The 24,844-nt window shown below is 40.2% G+C and overlaps 1 protein-coding gene across 1 annotated transcript; it reads right to left on the bottom strand.

Annotated features, from left to right (window-relative positions):
• Positions 1-23: 23 nt before the first annotated feature.
• LOC146625528 (tyrosine-protein kinase yes-like) lies at positions 24-24,290 on the bottom strand. The gene is made up of 12 exons (XM_085362262.1): positions 23,874-24,290; positions 12,177-12,480; positions 10,304-10,403; positions 9,675-9,773; positions 9,318-9,421; positions 7,372-7,521; positions 6,699-6,854; positions 6,108-6,287; positions 5,448-5,524; positions 4,971-5,124; positions 3,347-3,478; positions 24-1,316 (listed from the first exon to the last, which is right to left on the bottom strand). Exons 2-12 carry the CDS (start codon positions 12,469-12,471, stop codon positions 1,108-1,110), a joined length of 1,656 nt encoding a protein of 551 aa, XP_085218388.1. The 5' UTR covers positions 12,472-12,480; positions 23,874-24,290; the 3' UTR covers positions 24-1,107.
• Positions 24,291-24,844: the final 554 nt, after the last annotated feature.

Genomic DNA, 24,844 nt, shown 5'->3' with positions numbered 1-24,844 from the left:
AAAAATATAAAAATACACTGTGTAAAATCGCGTTTTATTGTACAAATTCCGCAGGTGAGTCTCCACCCACAACCTGCCTCCCCGGTAAACTTTGCAGTCTTGTCAATTTTATCAATAATCATACAAAATGAGGAGTTTATAAAGCCCTTCATTACAAGCTCGGTCATCAACTGGAATTAATAACAATATAATATTGTCCTGTCGAGTCCATACAGGAGCAAAGAGAAGAGCTATCATACACATCACTGCCATACAAACAACAGTTTTTGCAGAGTCACCATAAAACACGAGAGTCTGAGTTTCATCCCATCCCTGTTTAAACCGTTAAATAGACCCAGTGACACACTATACAAACGTCTTTCATGTAAGCATGTCTCTGCAGCGATTACAGTGGGATTATAGTAACCGGGGCAGTGAGGGACACAAAGAATTATGGCATTGTAATCACAAAGTCTCTTCTGGAGGATGATGGACAGCGAGGGGAAGTCTTCAAATGAAGCTTTAAATCAATGTCCGTGAGATTATAAATTCTAGGAACATATTTGTTCTTTTTTAAAAAAGACAGAGTTTATCACAATCTTAATCATGTCTACTGCAACTGATGACGTGAATAAAGATAAGCCGTGTGGAATTTGGACCATCAACCTCACCCTGAGAATGTCTCCCCGTTAGGAAAATATATTATTTCTTATCAACAATTAATCATTATGTTGCATAATTTATTGTTACAGCACAAATTTGGAGGCAAATGAGTGCGACGGCCGGCTTTTCTCAGTGGGTTTTTCGTCCGCGAGGCTTCGTCACAGCTTATTTCACAGGAGTAAGAATCCCACGTGGAGTGTATCTGAAACATTTCTCTGAAATCGGAAACCACAGTCATATTCAGAAATTCACACATCTAAGACTTGAGTAGTACCGTAGGTTAACACAAAATTATGAAATGCAACAAAATCTTGTGTGGACACTGGAAACAGAAAAAAAAGGGAGAGAGAAAATGTAGAGCAAGTAGTGGTTTGTGTGACTGGCAGTTTCCGGTCAACTTTTTCTGGACTTGTCATTAAACAAGCTTCCTCTGGGCGTAGGGATACACAGAAGAGTCCAGTCTGGCTATAGGTTTTCTCCAGGTTGATACTGTGGCTCTGTGGCGGTGAAATAGTCCTCCAGAAAGGACTGCAGGTACTCGAAGGTTGGCCTCTCGTCGGGCTCCTTCTTCCAGCACAGCTTCATCATCTCATGAAGGGACTCGGGACAACCCTGCGGGCAGGGCATGCGGTAGCCTCTCTCCACCTGCTCCAACACCTCCCGGTTCACCATACCTGAGGTGGAGATGGAGTGGAGACAGAGAGGGCTGTAAGAGCTTTTGTTCAAGCCTTTTTTTTCCAAATGGAAAAAGAAGAGATAAGAGGGCTCAGGAGGCTGCATGTTCCACAGAAAATCCAGAGTGCATCATTAAAATCACAGCCACCATCAACAGAAAGGATTGAAAGCCTAGCAAATCCCCTCCCTGCTGAATATCAATCTACAGCAGCAAGTTGTGATTAAAAAAAAACTATTTGAGTGTCACAATATAATGGTGCTGATGATATCCATGCTGCATGTAAAATAAATAAATAAATAAAGTAGTAATAGGCAAATCATATATCTGTACTGCAGGTGGACCCCAATAATATAAGAAATTCAGCTTGAAATTCTTCACTTGCATTTTAATATTAATTGATTTATTTATGTTAATAATTAAAACTAAGCACCTTCTGTTACCACTTTGTGATATTACTCTTTACGCTGACCTAAATTTACTGCTCTTGTATTGACGCATTGGATCCCAGTGGCAGGAGGCCTTAACACTTTGCACATGACTGGGTAGCATTAGTAATTTATAGCCAACAGTCCATGTGGTTTATGTTTTTAAATAAACATTTTAAGGAAACATATCACTCACTCTTTTACATTTTGATTTCAAGACAAGATTTGGGATTGCTTAGGCTCCATGGGAGTTTGTCCTATAGACTTGTGAATTGATTTGCCTATCATAAAAGTGTATTTAAAACAGAATAGATAAAGAATATTGTGACAGACCTGCCAATCATGTAATCATTTAGCACCTTTAAACTGAGAAAAATCAGTCACAAATTTCCATCCCTAATTTTTCAATCCCAATATTACTGAAGCTGCACATTTGCTCAAATTAAAAGGCTTCATATAATTCATTTGAAATGAAATACAATCTTTTTGTTTGATTTATTACTAAAGACACCAACCTGTTAGTTAAGCTTAGCTTATAGATTTTGTCCAAAAGTAATAAAACAACAACTGTATATAAAAGATGGATGTGGCCTGACCAGGTTGAAAACGTGAAGCCACCTTGGAAGGATCCTAATTTTACATATTTTTTCTAACACCGAGCCGGGTCTGAGTCTTTCTCAATGACAACAAACATGTTACTGATTGTTTTATGGTCTAAACTGTTTATTAATCCATGTCATGTACAGATTGCTTGAGAGTTGTCCGCCCTTTTAAACGTGATACAACAGTCGGGCAGTGGATGACTTGGGCCTTATTTACTTGATCCTACATGCTCACCAAGGGTGTAACACATCCACAATGGCAGACAAATGAACATCAAATGGTTAGTAAATGTGTGTTTGCAAAAACCTCAACAGAATATATTGTTAAATTTGAGAATTGTTCCTGTGAGGTAAGAATATGGCTACCTTGAGCTGCTACCATACCTGCAATTTCAAACATATAAATGCAAATGTATAAAATCCAGTGGTGTTTGTTCACAGAGCCCAGTGAGCTGTTTCCCCAGGTTTACCATAAATATGTGTCTATTTCTCAAAATGTCAACTTACTTCTATAATCAATTATCAGATTCTCTTCAGCCACACACCTCTAATATTAGTTTCAAGGCTACATCACATATAAACCTGATCTGTGTGAAGGTAGCACAGAAGGCTACGGGCACTGCTCCCTGGGGCAGAATCGGTCTGGCAGATGGTTATAAACAAGAGTTGTGTTCAATCTCCTGATCGTCCCCCACCAGATGGTCTCATCTAATCTCAAATGTGCCACAGAGTCTGTGTATGTGTGTGTGTAAGGCTATCTGTGTGTGCATGCGTGTACATGTCAATACTCCCCCTACAGAGCCATAAACAACCAGTGCAGACAATGTCAGACAGCTTCACTTCATCCTCTGATATTAACAAGCACACCAGCTCAACGTCTGCTGACAGACTGCAGGCTGATCGCTCTGGTCATTAATCACTGCGCACTGTTGGTGCACTACACCTTTTCTTCACACCAGGTATGTGTATATCTGTGTGCTAGTGTTGACCCTGTCACTTACCTGGATAGGGCACTCTGCCTTTGGTGACAAGCTCAGTGAGCAGGATGCCAAAGGACCAGACGTCTGACTTGATGGTGAAACGGCCGTACAGCGCAGCTTCTGGGGCCGTCCATTTAATAGGGAATTTGGCTCCTGCGTGTGATGGAGGAGACAGGAGAGAGGGTTAGGTGAAGTGCTGCCACTAGAGGGCATATGGGCTAATTTCTGTCTTCATTTCCAGGAAGTCACAGGAAGGTCAGTTAACCATAGTTATATAATTTGGAGCACATTATATTTTCCTACTCAGTCATACAGATTTTTTAAATAGACCTCAGAGAAAACAGGTTTAAGGGGTAACAACGGATATAAACAATACAATAAAGAACGCTGCATTTGAATAATTAAAAAAAGATATCTAAAGTATTAAAAGTATTTATTAATATATATTTCAAAAAGCAGTTTCATTTGAACTACTCTCTACCTGAGAAACAGTCCTTATGGAAATAGTGTCATGTGCACCACAAACAAAAGTTCATTGATCTCTGCCACAGTCACGAACTCATATATAGACTGTAAATAAAAGATGGACACAGACATGGTAGCATCATCTAGTGTAGCAAAGTCTCAATGTGATGTTTCCCTGTCACCATCACAGTGTTTTAAAACACATGGATGTGACAGAGAAACAAAAACAAACACTGCCCTCTTATGTGTTATTAAGAACAGTATGCTCTATTGTTTATTTCACTGTAAACAGGACTATAATTTAACAAATGAATGTAATGTTGTATTCAAGTGTCTTAAAAGTAGCTGTTAACAGAATAAACCCATCTGAAAAGTGTTTACTGAGGTCATAGAGAACCCAGCGCAGTTTCTCCAGGCACGGGAGTTACATCTTTTATATACAGTCTATGAGATTAAGTGAATTTTTTACAGCCACCAAGTTTTCAGATCTTTGACCAAGCAGATGCTCACAGGTATCTTTTTAGTCTTCTGTCCCAGGTATTTAGTTTTTCTGCTCCTAAGCAGGCCATCAACTGTGCCCCACTTCCCTCAGCTAATATGCTGCTAATGCAACATTTTTAGCATATTTTTGAGGACTGTGTGTTTATAAGATTATTTTTTCATCCATCTCATGATATATCGATTAGCTTCAGCTCTACTTTAGTGATAAATTACTAAATCTCAAACTAAAAATGTGAGCATATTTAGTATTTAACTCCTTTCTTTCTTTATAGCATCACTGGCAACTGTCTCTTGTTTCTACGCCACTGGTCTTCAGACTGTAATTAAATTTGTAGAGCAGTACTGTTCCCTAAGTTTCACAGATGCTTCTAAAACAAGCTTCAGAAGGAAACTGCAGTCTTCAGCCTTCACTGGAAGCATCTAAAGCTTGCTCCACTTTCTCATGAGGGTAAGGCACTGCTTGCGAAGCAGAAATAGCAGAGATAAATTCTTCCAACATGTGAAGGGCAAAGCTAATAAGAGATCAAAAGAAGCATCTGGTTTTTCTTATGTTAGCCTAATTCATCATGAGGTGAGACAACCGGGAGTCGTCATAGCTGTAAGGCTCTCTCTGTTTCTGCCCTGACACCTCATTCACCTGTGACTCACACAGCCTGTGTTTAAGTGTGCGTGTACCCACCTTGCCTCGCCGTGTACTCGTTGTCCTCTATCAGCCTGGCCAAACCGAAGTCGGCAATCTTACACACCAGGTTCTCGCCCACGAGGATGTTGGCGGCACGCAGGTCCCTGTGAATGTAGTTCATCCTCTCGATGAAAGCCATGCCATCAGCGATCTTTAAAATAAACACACAAAAAAAGAAACCCAAAATGGTTAGACAGCATCTCACGTTCGCCACTTCAGCTAATAATTTTCAGCTTCTCGTACTTTCCATCACCTCTTCATGTCTGATTGATTTTCAAAGAGTAAGAATAAAAGCAAAGTGTGCCAAATCTGGGAGAGGAGGACTTGTTTACCTGAGGCTGTGATTCTTCTTCTTCTTCTTTCTTCTTTTTTTTTTTAAATGTCAGAAGCTTAAAATAGAGCTCTATACTTGGCAGTGCACTGAGGTGAATTCTGCACTAGTGGAGAAAAAAAAGATACAGGTGCTGGTCTCACCTTTGCAGCCATGTCCACCAGCATGACAAGATTCAAATGTCTGCCATCTCCTTCTTTGAGGAAGTCCAGCAGGCTTCCTATTAAAAGCAAGTGTGAGAAGTCATAATGGATGTGAGGGAGCTGCATAACGACATACTGCTACAGAGTGTGGAATAATAGCTTAAAGTGAATAATGCATTAAGTTGGACAGTAATTAATTTTGCGATTCACAGTGTTAGCTGATCCATGTTTCTTGTTTGGAGTTAAAGTATGGAAAGGTCAGTGTCAGTGTCTTTGTGAAATCACTGCACATCAAAGACTGCAGACACGTAGGCATGCATCTGTCACCGAGTAACCTCAGAAAAATTTTTTCTATGAAAACCTGCTGCAGCTTTCAATTACCCATTCCACTTTCCCGCATCAGGGACCCACCAGGGACCCTGAGGGACTTTCAATTTTTAAAGCATATTAATTAAAAAGCCTATAAAATTTACATTTTTCCTTCAAGGAAATCACCATGTGTAAATTAAAGAGGAGAAAAAGCAAGGGCATGTGATCCACCTGAAAAATCTAGAGGCTCACACCTGATGTTGTTTTTCCTTCTCTCTAAAAATAGACCTCAGGAGTGTCGTGTAACAGGAAAACAGCTGAGTACTGTTATTCTCCAGGGATTGGCGGTACCTTTGGACATGTACTCTGTGACAATATAGATGGGTTCCTCAGACACCACTGCATACAGAGGCACCAGTTTGTCATGCCTGAGCTTCTTCATAATCTGAGCCTCTTGGAGGAAGGCCTCAGGTGACATGGTCCCCGGCTTCAGCGTCTTTATGGCTACCTTAGTTGTACCATTCCACGTGCCTGCAGAGATGGAGATGCGGGAGAGAGAAAAGCCCACAGGCAACAGGGGTAATCAGTGTTGTTAATGGGCTGGGAGCGAGACAATATCATTAATTAGGTCTTGTAATTGCTCAGACATGTGCTGTCATGCATGCGATTCTCGCAAAATATCCCTGGGATGAGCGGATATGGGCTCACGGCAAACAAATCCAGCTCGCTCTCTCCTCCTGAGAGATACGATCTCTAGAGATAAAGATGATATAACAAAAAGAGGAAGCAACTGAAGGAAGTGGATAAGTCCCCAGCTCTGACAGAGACAATAAACATAGATGGACAATGACATTTTCTATATAAACTGGGGCTTATTCTGTATTTCCCAATGTACATAAATATAGATAATTACTAAACAACATGTGGCTGCTTTGGCCTTACCCATCCAAACCTCTCCAAAGCAGCCCTGGCCCAGTTTGAGCTCCAGCTGCAGTGACTCCCGGGGAATCTCCCAGGCATCTTTAGCAAGGCCCTGGGTCTGAGGCTTGACTGTGGGGCAAACTGTGGTCAGCTTGTGGCAGAGCCCGTCAGCATGCTCTGTGACAGAGACACCGAGAGAAATCAAAATGACACATTACACCCAGCAGTGCCACACACCAATACACACAAGTCTTTTAACCAGCAGGATTCAGTGTCGTAAAGTTTCATCCATCATTCGTTCCATTTGATGTGGATGACTTTAGATGCACTCATCCCAGCTGCGATGAAATATAAATGAGATGAAGTGGCTTTTTAACACACCAGAGCGCTCTCGAGAGCCAAGCTGAAATGGAGTGGGATCACAGAGACTTAACCTCAGCTCTCTTCGGGCTAAGGAGGAGGTGTGAGTTTCAAAATTATAACAGCACCATCAATTGTTATTAAAATTAAAGGCCATTCATCTCCTGTGGTAACCCTAAAGGAAACACGGCAAACTGCGTGGCACAGAGCAGCAGCTGTGAGTAAGAGTAATTTTCAGGATAATTCCTCGAGGTATGAAGAACGACTGTGATGAATAATGAATGAGATGACACAGAAAAAGCGAGTGAGCAGGGAGTGCTGCCTGTGTACATACCTGTATAATGTTTCACAAGCTTCTGTAATGTGTCAAATTGTGCTCTGGTAGTGATGTAGTACCCCCCATTATCAAGCTTGCGGATCTTGTAGTGTTTCACATTATCTCCTTTGGATTCGTCCCAGTCCCGTATGGAAAGAGAATAAGCACCTGGAGGACATACAGGAAGTGGTTTTCATTTTTTTAAGCACAACTGTGAGTGATTTGGCTTTGTTGTGGTTAAAAAACATGGCTTCCAAACTAGGATAAAGCTCTGGTTCCCTCAGACTTTTATTTTCCTTTTTTACAGCTGTGAATTTATGTTTTTCTTACAAAGTTGTTATTCTTAGCACAAAAAAGTATCCTCCACTGCTTTGGAGACTTATGTTTCTTCCATCAGTTTCTGATGCTAAATACATCAATACCACAACAGCCTGAACACTGAAGTCAAACACAGGGCAATTATTTTTTACAGAGAGTTCTTACCATTGCTGGCTGCTTCATTCTTTTAAAGCAGCTGCATGCTGTTATTAGTCTTCCTCATGGCTTTATGCAGATCCAATTGTGTAACTGTTGTAGGTTTTGTTCTCTTTACTATTTTAACAGTACCAGGATCTATGCATCCGTACGCGCTACAGGGTGCTGCAGAAAATGATTGCTGCCCCCACACCCTTCTCACACACAGGCTAAGAGAAAGCTCACTCATCTAGACGAGGAACAGCAAATATGAAGCATACTTTAATCTTATTGCAAATTAGAGTTGGTGAGAAGAATTTTTTTTAAAGATTTAGCTGTGACACAAGCAGTGTTAAACTTGTGCATCCATTAATGTGACAGCATGAATTCAAATGTACTATAGTCAAAGTCATCAGTAAGTGACCTCCGTTGCAATTCCTGAGCATGCCATGAACTGAAAACTGCTATAACACCTGCATCACTGTCCACAGTGAAGCCAGTTTTACATTGCCCCTGACCAAAATCAGCACCTTCGTGCATGACTGAAATGTACACCTGTGCACAGGGACAAACCAAATGCCTTTGGAAGAAAAATCTTACAGTCAGACGAGACAAAGAATTAGCTATTTGACAACAATAACTAGAGGTATCTTTGGAGGGTTAAAGGTAAGGCTTTCAGATCTAAGAACACTGACAGCTGTGTTCTTAGACTATCTCAAAACCCCAACTTCACTCCAAACAATAATTTATGGACTATATTTAAAAGATGGGTCCGTGCCAGCAAATCAACCAATTTAAATAAAGAGTGGTCAAATATCCAACCAGGTTTATACAAGGATACTAAAGGCATCTGGCTGAGGTACTACTAAGGGGCTTTTGGAGTCAGTAGAGGCCATGGTAGCAATCTAAATGCTAATGTTGAAGCTTTAAAATGCTAAAATCAACAGGTAACATTGATAGAGATACGTCCATCTTTTTTTAAAGACTCACTAATACTAACACTAACAACTATAACAGTCTCATTGTATCATGTCATTATAGTTGACCTACTCACCTTCCACCCAGAATCTGAAAGTGGAGTGATTTAACGTGGTGAATGTATTTCATATAAACACTTTTTTTTAGCATTGCAAAATTATTACTTATGTCGTTGTTTATATTTGCCACGAAGTCATGAAAGTGCTTCAGTTGCTATGGACTAGCATGATCCATGCAGCAACAGGATTTTCAGCCTGGACCACTTTAGTCAAAAGAACATTTCTATTTCCATTTGCAGTAGTTTATATTTGGCGATAAGTATCTGTCTTGGGTCTTCCCTGCTTTTCCCCACTTACATGTGGAAAGCTGAAGGTGGGGGAAAAAAGCAGCAAGAAGCAAAACCCCAGCACGACAGAGATCAATGACAATAGAAATAACAATGAACCTGAAATGATACATCTGCAGTGACCATGCTAGATTGTAATCCATGCACGCCCGGAAACGACTCCTCCCACTTTGCTGAATATAATCACCTTTAGTAGTTTCACTTTCTCGCACCAAGAAAGTTCCTCGATGATTCCCTGGATTCAGCAGCAACCTCTCAGCATCTTTGCGTCCCATTTTACCAAAGTACCACCTGCAAAGAAAGAGCACTTGAATAAAATGCTCAGACGTGACTAAGGACTTGAATGGTTAAAAACACAAAAAACAAAAAAGCAGGAACGCATTTAATGCATTCCCTTCTTTTGAATGTCACAATCACATCATAAAGCTTTTTAAAGGCTGTTAATGTTGGATAGCGTGCTTTGTGCAATATGAGGTCATAGCTTCTTGGTGCAGCTGTCATAGCTGGAGTAATGAGGTTATAAGAAGCAGCAACAAGGTCTTACTCTTCAGCCTGGATGGAGTCAGCAGGAGCCACATAATTACTTGGGATGTAGCCTTTCTTTCCTGTGTTGATGGAGCGAGCCTCCCACCAGTCTCCTTCTCTGCAGTGTGACAGAGACACAGGAGATGAGATAAATGACTTGTTCAGTTAACACTCAACCAAAGACTGATCATCAAATAATAGTGTCACTGATACCTGGAACGGAAAAAAACTGTAAATGATTGCTTATAATTTTTGGGTAAGCCCTGTGGAAATACTTCGAAATTCTTTTCAATCTTGTTTGCACTTGTAAACCTCATTATTTGATTCAAAATCAGTCTTTAAAATGTGTTTAACACTAAATGCTAACATCTAAATGGGACTGAATGAGACTAATCTATTTTACATTACAATAATATAACCCGGGGCAACATTTCTGCCAGAGCAGACGTGCACAGTTCCCAGTAGAAAGCTGGCATTAGGAGACAAGTGGCAATCTAAGTCATTCATTGAGGCCGACACACGGCGAACAGGTGCAGCTGTGCATTGCTGCGACAAAGAAAGGCATCTGGTAATCGCAGCAGTACTCACGAGGAAGCATTTTCATACAGGCGCTTCATAAACTGAGAGAGAAACTGGAGCGATTCTTACGTATTGTTGATGATCTGGAAACGATCTCCTTTTTTAAAGGTGAGGTCATCTGACGTTCTGGCTTCGTAGTCGTACAAGGCCACAAAGAATGTAACGCCACCTAACAACATAAAAAGAGACAAAGAACTGAAAAGAATAACATCACAGCGATGCGGCAATGTTTGTGTCTTAACAGCATGGAAATATGACTGAGAATAGATGCTGTCAAGACAGAGTGAAATTTACACACATGGTAAACAACTGCCACCGTATAAAACTGGTTTTGATAGTGTTGCTTTCCATGTAATAATAAAGTTTATTAGTATATCACTTTTGAGAACACAGGTGCTCTATCTTTCCATGCAATATTTTGCCTACTGTGTAGCCATATGCCCAGACATGATATTCATATACCTACCACTGACAACAATGCTGTCAACAGTAATTCTATTATCACCTGCAGAAAGCAAATACCATGGCAGTGCCACCTTTATCCCCCTCTGAGAGCAGATAATCCATCATGGAGGAGGATTACAACCTAAATCCCACCTAAACAGGAGGGCTCTCAGGATCGCTGTAAGCTGTGTGATCAGAGCCGATAGTTGTTATAACAACGACCGGCATTAGCTGTCACACCGTAAAGCCAGATCAGCATGCTGACCAGGCTAAGCCTAATATTAATAATGTTTGCATGTTTTATCCCATTTATGTTTTACTGTAATACAAATTATGTTTACTTTGCATTTCTGCTCCTGACCGTCTCAGCATATGTGATGGGAATTTTCTGTTTCATAAAGCTCTTTCAGTTTATGTCACTGTAACATTCAAATCAATATTCAGGACATCAAACTTGGGCCAGTGATGTGACAGTTAAAAGTGGACTGCATTAGTACAAAACAAAGAGGACGTAATGTTGATGAAATAAAACTAAAGCCTGATTTAAGGCAGATTTATGAGCCCATGTTGGTGTCTGTTTGCTTAACTCTTCAGTTACACAGTCAAGGATTATGAGACGCATCTACCAAAAAGCCAACAGTGAAAGATTTGTTCTCCATTTACGAGAATATACATATACATATATCTATATACATGTCAAAAGCTGATTGATTGAAGGTGGACTGAACTGAAAACATCAGGATTTCTATCTTCTCTTCTGCAGGGAATAAGCAGAAGGACCAACATCAACATAGGCAAGAGCCACTACAGACAGTATAAAACATGGAAACTGGTTCTGAATTGGAAAAATTGAGTCAATGCAGGAATTACTTAAAACTGCACTCTATCTGAAGATCACTAGATGGTGACAGGCCATAAAAAGACTTCCAGTCCTATTGAGGTTTGCAGACACGTGACTGCTAACCACATGACATTAACTTGTCCACCATTTTGGACACATAGCAATCATAGTGACAATGTAGGATCAAGTGAATAAGTGCAACACAAACTGCAAACGTGGATCATTTTGCTTCAAAGTAAAGCTTGCACCTTTTGAAATACGCTAGCTTTAGTGTTGAGGCACAACTTTTATTTTTAAGGTTAATTTTCTTCATTTTTGGTTTGTGGTGCACTTTTTTGAGTTTTTCTAACACTCGGCTAGTAGTTAGCGAGCATTTGCAGAGAAATGCGATCACCAAAATGTGCTTCTATACCAATAAATATTTCCCTAGCAACCGGGTCTAATACAGTGGACACATTTTGATGTGCGCATGACATCAAATGAATGTCTGCAGTTGGTGTTAGACAGAAGCAACATGTAGACATCTGTCTGCAAAGCTCTCCATAGGATGTACATGTTGAGCTTTAAATAATAAAGAAATAAGTAAACAGTGGTTTCATTTTGCATGAACACCATTATCAGTGCAGTATTGACATCACGCAGTAAAACTCTACTCACTGGGGACGGAACCAGAGAATGAGTTGGACACAGGACCGGAGAAAGAAGATGACGTTCCTCCAAAGGGAGTAATGGCAGATGAAGAGCCACCAAACGGCGTGAGGGTGTGGTTGAAATTTACTGCCCCCGAGCCAGAGGAAGATGAGGGAATTTGACTCTGCTGCAGCTGGGTGGGTTCTGGTCCGTAGTGACCGACGTGAGGCGTGGTGGCGGTATTGGTGTCAGATGCCTGGGAGTTCTCTGGCTGATACTTCATCGTCTGGCCTTTGTCCTCTTTGCTCTTTATGCACCCCATCTTCTCACCCTTGAGAAAGAACACACAACAAGAAGATATTATTTCAGTGTAAACAGAGGAAGAGGATGAGACGGTATAGATGGAGGGGCTGAGGGGCATATAGGATTACTGACTACAACATAAGGTCTGCAGGAACTGGAACAAGCATTATGAAATAAAAATGTATTGACCTGATATGATTATGTGAATCATTTTATTGTTGTTAAAACCTCTAAGACTATAAGCCATGTGGTAACTGGGACATATGGATAAATGTAAAATCCGATTTGAATCACTCAAACAAGGCCATGTAGATAAAACTGTGCAGTTCTGTCATTTTCACTATTACCATCTATTACTTGACGCTCCTGTTCCATCAAGAGACTCTGTAAACAAATAACAGATTTTATGCTATTTAAATCTACTCCACATTATATAGGGAAATGCATATTTCTTTGGAGTATCTACATTTATGCCTTGCTGCAATTCAGACAAGTCTGTATGGGGCCCTCCATCCATGGATGGTTACCAAATGGGTTCAACATGCCAAAGATCCAGAGGGCCAAAGTGTCACAGTCCATTTCTATGAAGTGACAGTTCATGCCTTTTATTAAAAATCAATCAAATTACAGCAAAGAGTAGCAGAAGTATCATAAGACACAAAATGACCACATAAGCCCTCAGGCATCCTAATTGGGTGCCCGAACCAGGGCCGGCCCGTGGCATAGGGCTTTGGAGCGTGATGTCACGGGGGTGGGCGTGGAAAGGATTTTGGCCCGATCCGCCATTTTGGGGGTCTAAGTGAAAAAGGAGCGAAAGCATAGGCATGGTTCGTATTTGCTGTGTGGTCCGCTGCAATGTTCGATCACACGACCGGCAAGAGAATAAGCTTGAAAATGGTTTATCTTTTCATTCTTTCCCAACCTGGAAGCAACATGAGGCAGCTCGTGTATCGATGTTAGCAAACGAAGGCGTCCAGCCTGGATAGCAGCTGTGATAGGCCGTATAGGCAAATGCTAAGGGCGCCGTCCATCAGGGGGCGCCACGCCAGTGCCACAAATGTTGAAAAAAAAAAAGAAAAGTTGGTACTATTATTTCTAAATACAAAAAATAATCCCACGTTAATTAAAATGCAAAGTAAAGCTTATTTAATAGAAATATTATTTGTTACAACATTACACTACACTGCTGATGTAGGGGGGCGCCACCTAAAATCTTGCCTAGGGCGCCAGATTGGTTAGGGCCGTTTCTGGCCCGAACCACCTGATATTTTTCGTTTCGATGTGGAGTAAAGTCTCTACTCTGAGTCCCCAATCAACCCTTGGTGGAAACTCATTTCTGCCCCGTGTATCTGCAATCTCACTTTTTGATTAATTGAGGTTAAGAATGTAGACTGACATATCATAGCTTTGGGTTAATCAAACCCCTCACTTCTGAACCAAGATATTTGTGGCAACAACTTGTCCCTGACTTGCAGTGGGCACTTAAATCTTTTCTGGCCAAGAAACATGGCCTTAGACTTGGAGGTGCTGATTTCCATTCCCGCGGGCTCACACTTGGCTATGAACTACTCCAGAGCAAGTTGGAGGTCACCACCTGATGAAGCCAACAGAACCACATCATGCGCAAAAAGCTGAGATGTGACCTTGAGGCCAGATAGGGAAAGTGGAAATCTTCTGCTACTTGGCTATGTCACAGATTATGTTCATAAAAGCTACGTACAGATAAAGGCAGCCTTGTTGGAGGCCCAATAGCCACTATAAAGAAAATTAAAGAAACCATAAAGAGACATCGTCGGATAATCACAAAACAGACGTAATAATTAAAAGAATAAAATGATTGCAAAGAGAAAAAGCAACCAACAAATACTTACAGCGACACAGAAAACAGCATAAACTGACCAGAAACAAAATGCAACAAAACCACTAAGAAACACTCAAAGCCACACAATCATATTACAAAGTGATACAAAATGACAGCAAAAGGAAATTACTACAAATTTGATTATAAATGAGCGTGTCGCTCATCACCGATTATTGTGTCAATAATCGGTGTCGGACAAAACTGTGAGTCATTTTTGTGTCCGAGCCTGAGATTCCTGGATTTTGTGTCTTTGTCCGGGCATCTTAGTCCTCTGCTTTTTACACGTCTCTGCCAAGTCGTCTACCATTTCACAATCTATCAATGCCTCAGCCTGACCACGCTGGAAGATTTAAAGCATTGATGTGTCTCTATCGGCGTGGTTGTCATTCCTCTTCCTAACATAATTTGGATGGAGTCACACTGAGGCATTCTTTTGTGGAGTGAAGGCCTGGAAAATGTGGAGACAATCAGATACGCTCGTAAAGAAGTCTGAGCGCTGGGAGATCAGAACGGTTTCATTTGCCAAGAACAACGGCTGAACGCAGAGTAGGAGCTGGTTTACTGACACTCCAAGACAGTAAAACAAAAGAGGTAAAAGATTTTTATAAAGAGCTGATATGTTCAGCGTGGAAGTAGACTAAACACAGCGCTACTGAGCAATACGGCGGCACAGTTGGTTACAGCAGCGCACTGAATTACAGGGCAGTGATCGTACAATCATCAGTGAAAGAGGATCTACTGGTGCAGTAATACATCTCTCTTTGATTTTGTAACAGTGGCCTTGATGTTGGGAGGTGGGAGGGATTTGTCCTCATCGTAGAGGGAGGTTCATAATCAAGAGTTCATCGAGTTCTTCAGCTAAACTGCCAAAGAAATCAACAAAACGGGGACAAACCGCAGAAACCTTCCAAAGATTCAGAACACTTTGCTTAAATAAAACTGTGCAAATTGCAGGTTGCAAGTCATGCTGGGTACTGGTCGTCTTCCACAAAACATTTTTTATGGGTGGTCAGTTAGTGGAGTTGTGTCAGAAAGACGGATTTCTTAAAAACAGCTTCAAATGAATATGTCGGTAAATCTGATCTCAGATTTTAGATCTGCAGCTGACATGCTGAGAATGTTGGCATGGAAAAAAAAAAACACTTTTCTGAACCAAACTTTCCTTTAACCTCGAGACAAAACCAGTGTCACGGAAAGCAGAGGGCTTTGCTCAGTGGTCGACTCGGGTGGCCTTGTATTTCACATTTAGACAGATGGGTGCCTGGCCCGCCTGGTCAGCAGTGAAGCTATCACACTGTAAAACACTGGCCGGCATCCCGGGAATATTTGCACTTTAGAAATGTTTTTCCTTCCAAAAATAAGGCCTCAGTCATTTCATAAAAGTGACGTCAGTCTCCCAAAATCATCATAAATACTGAAGTTAAGAGATTTAAAAATAAAGTATGTCTCTTTTATTTTTATACTATACCAGAATGCTGTTAAATAATTACACATCACACAGTTTTTTTGGTCAGTGTAGTAATGTAGTGAGATAATGGATTAATAACTTATTTGTTAAGATGATTTCTTTTCTGCTTTGGAAAAATCAATCTTGTAGAAGGAAAGAGGAACCAAGAATCGGCCATAAACGCGATGCCTTCAGTTCACATGTGATCTTTGTTTAACATTTTCACCATCCCTCTGATAAAGCTACAAAAAATGCTCCTAAAAGTGATTTTAAAAAAATCAGTGTGTTCAAAGTTTAGTCTTTTTAATCAATGCTACAAGACTTATTTTTAGCAATGAAGGGTTTCAGTGCTGGTCTGACAGCTGTTGAATTTGTCTTTCAGTTGCTGGGCAGATGCTTTGATCTCTCTGACTACATCTGATCAGATATCTGATCAGATGTAGTCAGAGAGATCAAAGCATCTGCCCAGCAACTGAAAGACAAATTCAACAGCTGTCAGATGTCTCACAGATGCTGTTTACGCCACAGTTCATGCGTGAAAGTGGTCACAGCTTTTGTATTTGGGCTTTGATGATAAACTGGATATTTTAAACTACATTGTTGCACACACGTATGATATATGATATTCTCATATGATAATATCATATAATTGTTCTTTTTGTAGGATTTTACACAATATTGGGAAAAAAAACCTACACCTTCCTGAACCTGGATTTTGAGTGAAATTAATTTGTCAAAAATGAGACAAAACTCACAATAAACAAAGTCAAAAATTAGTTTTTTTAAATATAGCATATTCATTTCATTTTCTTTTTTATTAATATAGCACAAATACTGACTCAAATCCGGCATTGTGGCAGCCAAGTTTGGTAAGTATGCACTTTCTTGTTTTTTGTTAAGGGTTAGGAAACATTAGCATGCTTTAACAATAAACTAAGATACCAAACATAGAAAATATTTCTTGCAAAATACCAACATGGACTATTTGGTTAGCAATTAGATTAAATCACAGTGGTTGATAAGCATGGCTTCACAGTGCTTTAGTCTTCATAAAAAGAAAGATACTGAGTTCATTAGGTAATTGTTAAAGTTAGCATGCTGTTTGCTTTTCGATACAATGATCAATAAGCTGATCAAAAATGAAAAGTGTTAACAATAATCCTAAATTTGATTTATGCTGTTAAAAGTTTAACAACAAAGCTATCAGCCTGTTGACAGTACATTTAAGGTTCTGTACTTTAAGCTAGCAAGTTAAATTCACTGAAATTCCCATCGGATACTGAAAGGAGTTTATCTGTCAGCACACACTCACTTCCTCATCCTATTTGTATTAATACAGAAGCAATAACTATGATATATGGTGTTTAACTGAAGGCTGGGCTATAACTGCAGTGGAGCATACTAAACAGATAGATTCCTATCTCAGTGTCACAATATCCTTCCAAAACCCCAATGATAAAAACTCAGATACGATTCCTGTTACTGGTTGTGTGAAGAAAGAAATGTTATGAAATGTAGGGTACAGGGAGAGTTTTGCTGAATGCTTGTGCTGAATGAGGAGGGGGCCAAACGGGCTCATAGCCAGCTTTACCAGCTTAAATTACTAGGATTATGAGGATGGTGGATTTAACTTAAGAGGATAATAACAGAAAACAAAAAAAGAGGAGTGACCACCGGTGGCAGTAGCTGAAACACAGAAGACTTCTGACTCTACAGTCACTTTGGCCTATTAAATATTTGTTGTGTTCATGGGCTTCTTACATGAGCAGAATTATGAGGGCTATCAGCTGAAGAGGAGGCTCTTAAGGGCTCTTTGCTGTGACGATACAAAGAGGACTGGCTTTGCCTGAAGCCTCTAAATCAGCTCAGTTAGCTCTCTGTCAGTCTGCCAGTCATCACATACTGACACCACAGGCTTTGTCTACACTGAAAATCGAGAGCTTTAGGAGAAAATATGGCACAAAAATAAAAGATGCAACAGCAACAATGTTAAGGCCAGTGAGCATGCATAGCTGTCATGAACCCCCCCCCAAACCTCCACAATCACAAGAAAAATCACACTCTAACATCAAAATGCCTCACTCTCTTTTGCACTCAGCGCAACACAAGATCTGTAGCAGAATCATGAAGCCAGAAGGAAAATCTGCCTTGCTGCTAATTATAGTAACTTACTCTAATTGCGGACAACATCCCACTGCCCCCAGGATGCTAACATGACCTACAACAGCATGCAAACACGAGAAGACTCCCAGTAGCACCAGTCGGAGCCATAAAGGAACAATGAGAGAGGAAGGTGAAGGGTTTAAAAATGGGGAAGCTTACATGTCAGCACATGCACATATAAACCAAGGCCTCTTTTACTATCTGATTGGAAAGGTTTGGTGCTATTGTCTAAGAACTGCTATGTTCTGACAGACAGACAGAAGATCAGTAAGTAAGAAAGCTTGACATATCACTAGATGCGGGCGGATAGACCCAAATATCGACAGTATCGATACCAATGCTGGTACTGGATTGATACTAGTACGATAGGACTGATACTTTGTTTTTATCCTCTGAGTTCAATATCTAGCTGACTGAATTGTGCTAAATAAGTGAGAAATAAAAAAAATGCACCTCGAAAACACGTCAGAACCTTTTTGCGTTGACTTTCACATCTATTTTATTTACAGCATGTACACATTTAAACAACAGAAGCTGACCCAAAGTGCTTCAGAGACAGCCACGTTAACCTGGCTTTATTAGTAAAAAGTATCAGTGTCGCTATTGGTGTTGATATGGAATAAAAGCTTTTTCATTTGGTACAAAAAGCTAGCTCTGTGGTTGGCATGAAGCTGGACACTCTGGTGACAGTGGCAGAGAAAAGGACATTAAAGAAACTGATGGACATTATGGACAATGCCAGACATCCTCTGCACACGGCCATAAACAATCAGAAGAGTCTGTTCAGTGACAGGTTGCTTCTCCCAAAGACAAGAACTAACAGACTTAAAAACTCCTTTGTCCCACACGCCATCAGACTGTTTAACTCCTCCCTGGAGGGGAGAGGGAGGGGAAACAGGAGGACAAAGGAGGGGGGAACAACTAAGCTGTAGTGCCTCTTCACCTCACTGTGCAATACCTTTTGTGCAATACTTTTGTAAATAGTCAACGGTGCAATAGACTCAATACTTGAAATGTGCAATTCATTCACTTGTATTTCTATTTTTTATTCCTATTTATTCTATTTATCCCCTTCGTATATTTTATTTATATTGTCTCTGTATATATATATATATATATATATATATATATATATATATATATATATGTGTGTGTGTGTGTGTGTGTGTGTGTGTGTGTGTATTATATATATATATATATATATAATATTCTGTAACTCTGTAACTTCTGTCGGTGCTGTGCTTTTTTGGAAATCGAATTTCCCAGAGGAACCCACCCGAGGGATTAATAGAGTTCTATCTAATCTAATCTAATCTAATCTAATCTAAAATGCTCTGCTCAGATTAAAGATTGTCATTTTCCAGCCCAACAAACTGAGAAATTATCTATATATCACTTGTATATCACCAGCAGAAGCCTTTTCTGTAGCGTGAACGACAGAGAGGTGAAAAATACCTGCAACACAGAAACATAAATATGTTTTCCATCACTGCTGAGCTTCCTTCTGTTTCCACAGAGTCTCAAAAGACCCAAAGACTAGACACTATCTCTGTTTAATATTCCTCTTCCAGCGAGGTCAGATTGCCAAGTGAGCTACTGTGGCACAGACAGCTGACAGGGGATTCAGTGAGTTGCTCAAGGACACATCAAAAAAGCTGATACTTGCCGAAACCTGCCTGCCTGCATGTGAGAGCTTCTTGGCGCTCCCTTAGACTGTCAAGTATTACAGGAAATACATAATAAACCAAAAAAACGACTATTTTTGGACATCTGAGGCAGCTCCAGATGTTCCCCCGAGGGACTGCATCCCTCCATAAACATCTGAGATTCAGACAGCAACTCAGACCCTTAACCTTTTGTATTTAGCGTTTTCAAGCTTTCACTCTTTTCTCGAAGAACTCTTTTGCCTGCTTTGTTTCATTTGTGTATTTACGTAAGCTAACGTGATCTGAGTTTCAGTTAAAACCCATCTCCTGTTTTTTCCATGATCTCTTGTAAGACTGATAATTCAAACCTGAACACTTCTTATCAGCGACCTTCTTTTGGCTTCCTTCCCTGACTCTGACCACAAAGTGATAATTCCACAGAGGCTTCACAAAACGCTGATAAGACAGAGAGGAGAGCATTTTTCCGTCACTCTCTTGGATTATACTGAAGAGTTTTACAGGGATCACAGTTCAGAGTGTTTAAGAAGGCTGCAGAGACAATGTTTAGATGAGTAAGCTGAATGTGGAGGAGTCCCATGATCAGAAACCAGAACAAAATCAGATTTTTACCTATTACTGCTATAGTAATGCCTGGATTTGCTGTTTTTTTATGCTTTTATATGAATTTTAACTTGTTTCTTTTGGTTTTTGTATTGTTAAATAGACCAAAGAGTCACTTTGAAAAGAACTGATTGCTTGCAAAGAATAACCTGCAGCATTACACAAACTTTTATGAGACATCCCCATCAAAAATCCAATTCAGAACTTATAATTGGACAAATTGTTTCATGTTTTTTTTTAATTTTATTTAATGTGAGAGCTGCAGTTGTTGCTAGTTTTTACCCATGCTAATTCAATTCACTGTTATATGCACATTCCTGAAGCAACCGGTATGATAATAAGGTACAGCTTAACAACTTGCACATATAAAACATATTGAACATAAAACATGCTGTAAATAAAATTCAGTGAAAACACGGCGCTTCTAGTGAATTTTAAAACATTTTAAACCAAACACATAACCAACCAGGTTAGGTTAGGTTACCATGGTGATTTAGCCACTTTAGTGACACAGAAAACTCCGACTTTAACCCCGACATAGCTCGCTATCACACTAATCTTGCTTTGTAGTACAGACCTCACAACTGTGTTGGTGTTTCATCTTTTGGATTATGTTTAAAGCCATTATCTTACCGTAACATGACTGCGTGTGTTTATTTAACAAAGAGTCCGTCCAAGAAGTGTGTGTTGTAGTTTTTGAGTGATACTAGTAGTTTAGCAGCCAGTACCTCTGAGTATGAATAGATAATGTTTGCTGATAACCTAACACTCAAGATTCCCATCTAAATATGGTCACTTCTGACTCCAAAAAGCAAACAAACAATATGGTGGGAGTCAAAATGCTGAAACTCAAAAGAGGAATCCTCAAACCACTGCATGCATATTTAATATATGGCTACAAAAGGAGTGTCTGCCTGCTACCGTGGCAATAAATAGAAATAAATCTGGATTTACCTCTTTCATTAGATGTTTTTAACTTTTAATTTTCAACTTTTTGAAGTATTTGCATATGCAGATATGATACATGAAAGTGTTGCTAGCCTGATAAGTTACCCAAGATAAAGCTGTGCTAGTGAAGTATAAATTATTACATCTTCCTTTTGCATGCCATGCATTATACATGAATTGAAGCCTGATTCTAAGATATTCTAAGATACAGTAAGACTCTCAGTAGTTTGAACAGGCTCAAATCTTCTGAGATTTAGATTAACTAGATCTTGATAGTTGGCTGGGTGAGAGCTTGGCAGCTTAGCTGAAGGGTAGTATGGTGGTGTTTTCCTCATCCATCAGTCATCAGAGGTCTTACTGAAATACTGCCCAGCATCTTGCCGGGCAGCTGTTAGCTGCTGTCGCTGCGGATGCAGACTGGGCGGGTCTGTGGAGCTTTAATGGGCTTCCGATCTTCAACAGATGCAGCCTGCGACATTCCTCTGATGCCAAAGAGTTAAATCTGGGTCTGGAGAAACGTCATGTGACGGTGGAGATCTGAAGCCCCGCAGCATCAAGAGAAACATCAATAAATGGTTCATAATGAGATTTACTCTGCACTGGGTGTTGAGTTCTGTTGCAAGCGTGCTCACAGTAAGCTGATCCTGAGGCTTACAACACTTTGACATCGATCTGAGAACAAGTTTAGCTTGAAGAGCCTCCTCGCTCATCAGTGTTCGACTTCAGTCCAACAGAAAAAAGGAAAAAGATCAGTTTTGGTTATTTACATTATTATCATAACTGACTTTATTTAACCTGTCTCAAAACTTCAATGAAGAGCTTGTGGTTGTGCTCATGTCAGTTACTGTGCTGCCAGAGAATAGACATCACACATTTTTCAGAATAAAAGCTCTCATGAGAAATCCTGAATGGCGTGCTATTTTTGGGAATCATCCTTTTGCCAGCACATAACAGGACCGATTGTTTTAAGTGTCAACATCGAAAAACAAAAGGTGACTCCAAAACCCCCAATACAGCCTAGATTAGAGTCTTCTTCACTGAGATAGAAACAAAAGCTGTATTTGACATGTGGACTGTGGCATTAGCAGAGTTTAGGAAACACTGGAGCGCTTTGTTCGCAATATCAGAACTAACTCTCCCTTACAGACTGCTGATAAGAGGGCAACTCTTAGATATTTGTTCATGCGCCTTCTTTTTTCACGCATGGAGAGCACTGCTCTGATTTCACTCCCTCACATGCTGGAGAAAGAAGCGAGTGAAGTCCTGAGTTTGAAAAAGAAAAAAATAATGAAAAGAAACATTCTTAGAGTGGTGAACTGATTTAATATGCTAGAAGATGACCTTATTAACCAATCATGTGATGAAATTCCAAAATTTCACATCTTCTACTATTAGTATCTTCGTTCAGTGAAGACCTTAAAGAAGGGGAAGTTTCATGTCAGTCAAAAGAAGAAATGGCATCACTTCAGGTATCCTGAGCTATAAAGAAAACAATATTTTGCTGTTAAGCCCAACATCAGTCTAAAAACACACAAACTAAATGATCCACTGAGTATATTCTCTACAAACAGATCAGCCTGGAAACTGTCAACTGTCTTTTTAACCCTCTGACATCCAACCCATCATAGGTGTTCCCAGAACGCTGATGCTGTTGCATCACCACTGATGACTCAGACCATCAAACTGTAGGAATTGTGCATTAAAAACATCAAAACAACAGCTGCAAACTTCAACAAATGAATCAATTCAATAAGTACTTCTAGCAGCTTCGGTGGTAACATTAAAAGCTGTAACTTTTTAATGTCTTCACAGGAACCTTCCAGGGGTGAAAGATCACACTCCAAAGCCCGAATAACAACACAACTGCCTTCTCTCCAACCTCGCCAGACCTTATAAGGATTCAGAGCTGCTATGATTCACTTACATAGTTGTGCAAAAGTGCAGAGCTGTTCAGGATATGACACCACACCGAGTCACTTGAAGTCTTAACAGTTTACAGACTTCAAAGAACATGTGTGCAAGTAAAGCCCGTGTCCTAAAAGTGGAGACTGAAAGGTTGGAGTGAGAGAAGAATAAGCAACCCCTCAAAGTGTGACTCAGCTGTTAAATGAGTGACTCTGCATCACAAAAAGAACCCGAACCTCTTCCTCCTCTTCTTCTTCTTCTTTCTCTTTCAACCCATCTTTATCCGAATCCAGCACTGTGGAATCAACTTTTCTCAGTTATTTAATCTAATTAACACGCTGACAAGTGAACACATAGAAAATGGGAGAAAATAAGGATTTAATCCATTTTTTCTCACACGGGTTTTTGGCAATTAATCTCTAATTTACCACTATAATCCCACGATGACAATTTAAGACTCGTGTTTATGATAATTAAACCGTGAAATGATAATTAGACCCCTGCTATTTTATCAAACTGCAGAACACTCAGCTTGTGTTACTTTGATTATTCATCTGCAATCCAGTATACTTATACCGTATTCCTCTGGGACTGAAAGCATGCCGACTGCTCGCTGATGTCCTATAAAATGACACAAAGCGGCTGGTTTGCAGGATAAAGGAACATTCACACACTACATAGAAAATCTACAAGCATGTCTGTGTTATTATTGGACATCTAATTTCCTTTGTTGACAGCCCAGACAGGCGAGCAGCTGCGCTTCGGCCCATCTTTATCTGATCCCGCTGCTCTGACAAAGACCACTTTTCTTTTTTTCCCTTTTCATTTACCTTCTCAAATCCGAGTCCTCGGTGGGTGTTTTCTCTTTCCCCCCTCTGTTCCCCTCGAGTCAGATCAGCAAAAAGCAAAAGAAAAATATCCGAGTTATTTCAAACGGAACCGAGTCGCCTTCATCCCCACTTTACGCATCCAGCAGAGTCAACTGTGGTCAGATTTTTTTCGTTTTCTTTTTTTTTGTGAAGTTAAATCAAAGCAGCTTAAGTGTTGCAGTCTTGGAGAGGATGGCGGGGGCGATGGAGGAGACGGTCATTGTTGTCAGAGCGGACGGGTCAGCGAGGATGAGTCCTGCATCGGCATGACAGTGATTTAAAAAAAAAAAGCAAAGAAAAAAAAAGTGAGACCCTGAAGTATCCCAGCGCTTTGTAGCCTCCACTTCCTACTACTAAACTTCCATCAACCCCCACACAACAACATGGCCGACCCAGCCTGCGGGACTGGAGCCACACAGCTGGAGTTACAGACAGAGATCCGTCTGCTGCAGCTGGTCTGAGATCAGCCAAGACAAGAGATGATGACTGAGGGAGAGAGGAAATAAGAATAGAAAGAAAAGAAAGAAACAAAATCAGGCGACTAAGAACAGACCGGTCCGTGAAGTGAAGGAAGGCTTCCTTTACAAAAGGGACTAAATGTGCAGCGCTTTCAATCACAAATACAGGTCTTGGACGCCCCCTGCTGGTTGATCATCTCTTATTACAGTTCAGGGGGAGAACTGCTGTATCGCACCCGTTGTATCACGCTTAACTTTCACAGGGATGCATTTCACATAATATGGTGTTACGATAAGCTAATTTGTATCACTTGCCTCCCACCATGTTTACGCTTTAACCCTAAAAACATTTATCGTTTAAAGTTCGCTCAGCGTTTTACTGAATGTGTTTTTTTTTAATTAATTGCATTTTGTTCTTTATATTCTTTTCTTACAATCGTCAATGCAAAACTACAGTGCCAGTATGTCTAATAG

Source organism: Diplotaxodon limnothrissa, linkage group LG9, assembly GCF_057381915.1.
Source record: "Diplotaxodon limnothrissa isolate DT_005_m linkage group LG9, D_limnothrissa_male_GT1.1, whole genome shotgun sequence".
Lineage (NCBI taxonomy): Eukaryota > Metazoa > Chordata > Actinopteri > Cichliformes > Cichlidae > Diplotaxodon > Diplotaxodon limnothrissa.
The sequence above is the reverse complement of the archived record's forward strand: the minus strand, read 5'-3'. Positions and strand labels throughout refer to the sequence as shown.